The sequence below is a fragment of the Buceros rhinoceros genome, unplaced genomic scaffold, assembly GCF_000710305.1.
Source record: "Buceros rhinoceros silvestris isolate BGI_N320 unplaced genomic scaffold, ASM71030v1 scaffold4179, whole genome shotgun sequence".
In the NCBI taxonomy this organism is placed as follows: Eukaryota; Metazoa; Chordata; class Aves; order Bucerotiformes; family Bucerotidae; genus Buceros; species Buceros rhinoceros.
In genome coordinates this window covers 59,787-65,593 of record NW_010433131.1, presented here as the reverse complement: position 1 = coordinate 65,593, position 5,807 = coordinate 59,787, and the positions used below count along the sequence as shown (strand labels likewise).

At 39.7% G+C, this 5,807-nt stretch overlaps 1 protein-coding gene across 3 annotated transcripts in view; it reads left to right on the top strand.

Moving 5' to 3' along the window:
• The window catches only part of ANKS1B (ankyrin repeat and sterile alpha motif domain containing 1B), a 53,387-nt gene that overhangs the window by 17,625 nt on the left and 29,955 nt on the right, over positions 1-5,807 (top strand). Inside the window, exon 3 of one of the 3 annotated variants that reach the window (XM_010143993.1) lies at positions 991-1,062. The exons of 1 other annotated variant lie outside the window; for it this stretch is intronic. In XM_010143993.1, coding sequence (XP_010142295.1) covers positions 991-1,062 — 72 coding nt within the window. Of the gene's footprint in view, positions 1-987; positions 1,063-5,807 lie in introns of all 3 variants that reach the window. One more of the 3 variants, XM_010143994.1, reaches the window with a different exon arrangement.

Sequence of the window (5,807 nt, the reverse complement as noted above, 5' to 3'; positions counted from 1 at the left end):
TGCTGACAAGAACTAGCAATGCACGTTCTTGCTGTTGTTAAATTACTAATGTATTACTTGCTGTCTATTCTGGATGCTGCAGTTGCATTTTTCGTGTGTGTTTATTGCCTTTTGTTACTGCCTGCTGAAGATACTGTGGGCAGATCCTACATCTGATGCTTTGTTTTAGTTGCCTGGCTACTGTGAAATGTTATCTTAGCTTTTTCTGAGGTGTCACAGATGCTTTCTTGATGAGTGTCCAAACAAGGAAATATGTAAAGGATTCTGGCGAATGCTGTGCTTGCCTATTTCTGTTGCTTTTGCTAGAGATGCTACAGTATGCTTATTTGGCCTTGCTACTACAGACTGTCTGTAAAATAACATAGAAAGTAGACTGAAAGCTTTCGGTTATGCAGCGGGGTTGTGGTCAATACCAAAGGTAATTATTATCTATATCTTTGTATGCAAAGGAACTGTTGTTGGAAGGAGATGGTGGGCAACTGCTTTCACGTAATTGCAATGCATTCTTTTTTGGTAATTGTTAAAAAAAAAATGTATTTTTGCTCTTGACTGTATTGCCAGATTTTTCCCTTCCTCGCTCTCAGTGAAAGTCTCCGGCAGAGAGATTCAAATCTCAAAACCTAATTGGGATGTTGGCTTCAGACTTCATCCCTGCCAAAAACTGGAAGTAAACAATATTTCTTCTGCTCTCTGCATTTTCTGTTTATGCCTGCATAACTTTATCTCTTCACACCAGCAGCATTTCTGACTAAATTGTTTTCTTGTACTCACAGTTTGAAACCTCTTCTAAAGTCTCTGAATAAGCTGTGTTTCCTTCCAGTCAGTCCAAAAATATTTTGTCACCAAATAAATAAAATATTACTTTTAACAGCTGTTTTACTTCCTTCTTTAATGTTATTGCAAGCCTTTTCTTAATTATTCTTGCCTTTTGGCAGTTGCGGTGCATTAATATTTACAAGATGAGATGTAGTTTTCTGTTTATATTAGCAGTCCTCTGTCTGTGAGATCTGGACCAACCAGAATGCAGGATATCCTTTCTCCTCGATTCATCAGGTTCATAATGTAAGCTACAGTGATAAATGGCTATGTTGTCACTCTATGGATGTACAGTCTGTCGCCGTGGTGTTATCGACGGGTGTCATGTCGCTGAAATGACAAAAAAAGAGTTCGTAACTTGTCCACCCTCTTTTGGGATTATGTGTGCGCGCATTCATGTGTCGTGCCATGTGGTTAGCGTATGTTGGCTGTATGGTCTACATACAGGACGTGGGGGGGTTGCCAACAGCCGTCTCATTCAGGGGGAGCTTTGACTCTGTTCCTGATGTTTTTTGTTTGCTCACTTTTCCAAAGCGAGAAACCGTGTAAACAGCTCGGTTTGCACAGTTTCACCCCCACACCGTGTTGTGCTGTGTTAACCTACAGGCTTTCCCTAGCTGAGGAGCACACCATGTTAGCAGAGGCACTTTTGGAGAATTAGAGGTAATGCTGATGGCGCTCTGAATTTTCATCACTTCTGTGACAGAGGCACACCTGCTGTGCATGGGAGAGCAAACCTGGTGGTCGGTATTGCAGCGTGGGGAGAACGGCAGCCAGTCGTTCGGTTCTCACTAATCATACTGTTTCACAGGAGCTGTAGATTCCTCCTAATTTCTGTTACATAACTGCCTCCTTGAAACATTTCTGCCAGAGAGGGGCTATTTTGGCTACTAAGCTTAAGAAGCTTTTAAAATATAAGTACGCCACGAACCCATTTCCGTTTCTTCAAAAGCCAAAGATACAAGGAGCTAAAAAAATTTCTCACACTCTAGGAACTAAAACATAAGCAAATAATGAGGGTTTGGCTGGTCCACAGAACATTTAAAATTCTTACAGGGAGAAAATCATCAATTTTTCAACCAGAAGCGTTGTATCTATGGATGCTCCAATTTATTGTTGTCATGGTGACTAACACGTATTACCATAACTAGGCAGGAGGCTTTAACAGGTGAAAAGTTATAAGATGTGTTCCTTGTGAAAAATTACTCTATTCAAGCCACTCCAAACCAGGCCTTTCTTTTTTGGAGGGCTTTTCACTTGACATTTTTGTAAAAGGATGAGGCAGGTGTTAGGTTTTATAGAAGTGGTACTGAGATTACCTCTTTACCTGTGGCTACCTCTGCATCCAGGTGCCTTTAATGCAAGTCAAATACAGTTCTCAGAGAACAGGATGAGATAGAAAAATGTGAAACAATTGTGAAAAATTACCTAATAGCAGTAACATGCTTCTGTAGCTCATCTGACATCAAGCATCTGACCCTTTCCAGAGCACCGAGGAATGCGCATCTGCCCGTTTTCAGGGTTATGAAGCACCACAGAGTACGAGATACTGGTCTTTAAGGCTGTGACCTTTATGGTTAGAAGTTGTCACTGTAAAAGGATTGTATCTTTACCACTCTGACACCTGACTGGAGACCATTTTGTGACTGTAAATTCTTTATCTGCAAAATCTTATTTCTCAAGGTGACTGAGGCCAGGGAGGGAAGGGCACTGGTTAAAGGCATGGGGAGGTTAGAATACTTAAAACACAGGCAGTACAGCAGAAACCATGTGATAAATTGCACAGCTGTCTGATGAGCTGTAAAGGTAGATGAGGAATAAATTATCTCTTGCCTTTCTACTTCATCAGAGAGATAAAAGTCTCCATACGTATATTGTGTCATAAAAAATACATAAGCTTAAATGTTTGATTATTTCTTATAATTGCAAATTAAATATTCAAACCAGAAAATCCTTATCCTATCATCTCTATTTTTAAAAATTAAATCAAACATCGTAGTTGATCCTGCACGGCAATTTGCGAACATTTCTATACTGCCTGAAAGTGTTGTAGGTGCTTATGAAGGTCCTGAATCTCAATACATCACCCATGAATTGTTCCACACCAATTCCTTAGAACTGCTAGTAATTCATATTTTTCTACACCATACTTAAGACTTGTCATTTCAAGTCTGGTCTAGGTCAAAGATGTTCCTGGTTTGTATTTTACCTGAAGTTAATGGCCATCCTCATATCCTAAATCTCAGAATTTCATTATCTGACTAGAGTCAGTCAGCTGAAGAACTCCTTTTCTTCCTGTAGAGCATTTTAGGCCCAAATTTGTGAAAGTATTCAGCTGTCTAAATCTTGTTTAAAAGCCTTTCTTCCCCTTAAAAAAAAAAAACCAAACAAAACAAACCAACCAACCAAACAAAAACAGGAAAGGAAATTGCATGGGGAATATGTAATAGGAATTGCACTTCTAAACACCTTCATCTGGGCTTTGGAGACTACCCTGTTATATCTCAGTCTAAGCAGGTAATGAATACTAGCGATAATATGGTTTAAGGATCTAAGGAGTTTGGTAAGAAACAGAAGGAAAAGAGACCAGAAGAATCTTCTGCTGAATATTAAAAACCACTTATGATACACTTACAAAAGAAAATTCTGTGAGTATGTATAACACGTCTTCTTCATCCATCATGATAATCTGTACCTGTGATGTTTAATTTTATACGACTTTTCTTGTTAACTGCTCCCTCTACACGACACTCTGAAATACTTGAAAGGTCTACAGGTGCAGTGGTCTGTCAGGAGCAGCAGAAATCCTGTATCTCTGCGTTCCCTTAACCTCATCTGAATCTGTACCTGTGATGTTTAATTTTATACGACTTTTCTTGTTAACTGCTCCCTCTACACGACACTCTGAAATACTTGAAAGGTCTACAGGTGCAGTGGTCTGTCAGGAGCAGCAGAAATCCTGTATCTCTGCGTTCCCTTAACCTCAGCTGAATTGCGTGTTTAGGTCACCCTAGAGAGATGTACAGCAACCTTATCAATTCTGGCTTTTTCTGATTTAAAGGGAGTAGTTACTAGGTTGATTGTATATATTTATAGAGCAATTAATGGATAGAAATGAATGATCTCCACACAGTCGCTCTCATGCACTACTTTTATTAGCCTGGTTGAAGATTATTTCTCATTTCCTTGTTATTATTGCTTCCTATCTCTTTTATAAAACTGAACCAATATGAGAGGTCATGACTGTTCCTCTTGTTACTGCACTTCATTTACAGACAGAAACAATGTGGTTCTCCATGTTTTTAATATCTTTCATGTAAAAGGGCGTCAAACTATAAAATTATGTACTCATTTCACTCCTTGTGTACCCTGCTTAATTTGTTAGTACTGTCCATTTTCTGCATGTGAGGAAAGTCACCTGCCGACCAGCGCAAGAAAGGGGTTTGGAGCACTACCCAGGTTCACTTACTCTGCAAAAATTCTGGTCCTTCGTGAAAGCTATCCCTGTGCTTCCTTAGTGGAAAGACTGGTGGTCAAAAGATGTATAGCTTCCTATCCTGGATTTACTCCTGTTCCATCATAGTAACCTTTTGCTAAATGGGTAGAATGTACCTCCTGAGATCTGCTTCCTTACACAGAATATGCACGAGTGTATCTTTATTAGGAAAAAAAAAAAAGGACTATTTCAAGTGGTCTGTTAGCTATGGCTTTGAACAGTTCATAGGAGACACTGAGAATTTGTGATGGGTTCAATCCATCTTCCCTTGTAGTTAACTACAAACTCCACAATAAAAAGTATCGCAGATCCTCACCCCTTGCAATATGGTTGAAACTGTATTTTATAAGTAGACCTGCTCCTTAAAGAAATCAAATTCCCACTTCACATTAAATATGATAGAAGGTTTTCACACTTTGGTGGTCAGAAGGATTCGTTTCGGTGGATACAGAACACCACAAATTGGAGCAATTGCTCCTGCTGCTTTCCTTTCAGAATTTGAGGTTGAAGTCGTTCCATAGCATTTAGGCGACTTAACTAGGCAAAACAGTATTACAAAGTATAATTTGTAGATGTGCTAATAGTGCCCAGATTAACTAAGTTCAGCTTGTTTTATGATGTTCACTTGCTTGAAGTTACCATGTTGGCAGGGTAATGTTGATGTTTCCAGATTTATCACTTGCTTTTCATTGCAGAGTTGTGCAAATGTGTGTCATTTCATTATTTTGTGACACATGAAAATGATGTACTTGTTTTGTTTACTCTGTCCTGATTTAATTAGTAAGATGTGAAAATTTGCCCGACTCTTGAATGTCTTCGATAAGATTTTTTTTATGTGTTTTTGATGCTTAAATTCTTTTTGCCCTAAAAGTCTTAACTTCTAGCCATAGACTTATAGCCATAACATTCTATGTGAAATGCTGTTGGTATATCCTTGCCAGCTTCAGCACATATTTTAACAATATAGAAAATACACAGAGAAAAGTTCAGGTAAAGAAAGAAGTAGCATAATCCAAATTGAAATAATCATATAGGAGAGGGTAAAATGAGAGAGAGCAAGCTGGGGAGGAATGAGGATCAGAAAGGAGAAATCAGATCCCCAAAAGAGAGTGAGCAGGAGAGGGGAATTCAGAAACAGATGAGAGCAGACAGGGTGGGCAGAAGTGGGGCTGGTGACAGAGGGAAGAGGGCTTGGGAATAGGAGGGCTCCATCCACAGGTCATTTTCAGGTAAAGTGAGCTGACGCTGGTTTGACAGTCATCGCTGGTGTTGAGGACATGAGCAGCGTGGGCACAGGTGAACCAGAAGTAGGAGAGACCACAGTTAAAAAATAAATAACCTCAAAATAATTACTTATTGTGCATGGGCCTGCAAGATGGGAGGAGCCCCCAAGGGCCCAGAGGTCAGGCCAGGTCACATAAAGCCGTGTCCAAAAATACACAGTGACAGTTGAGACCAAGCCCAGCACTGCCATGCTAGGGGCATTACTGTGCTG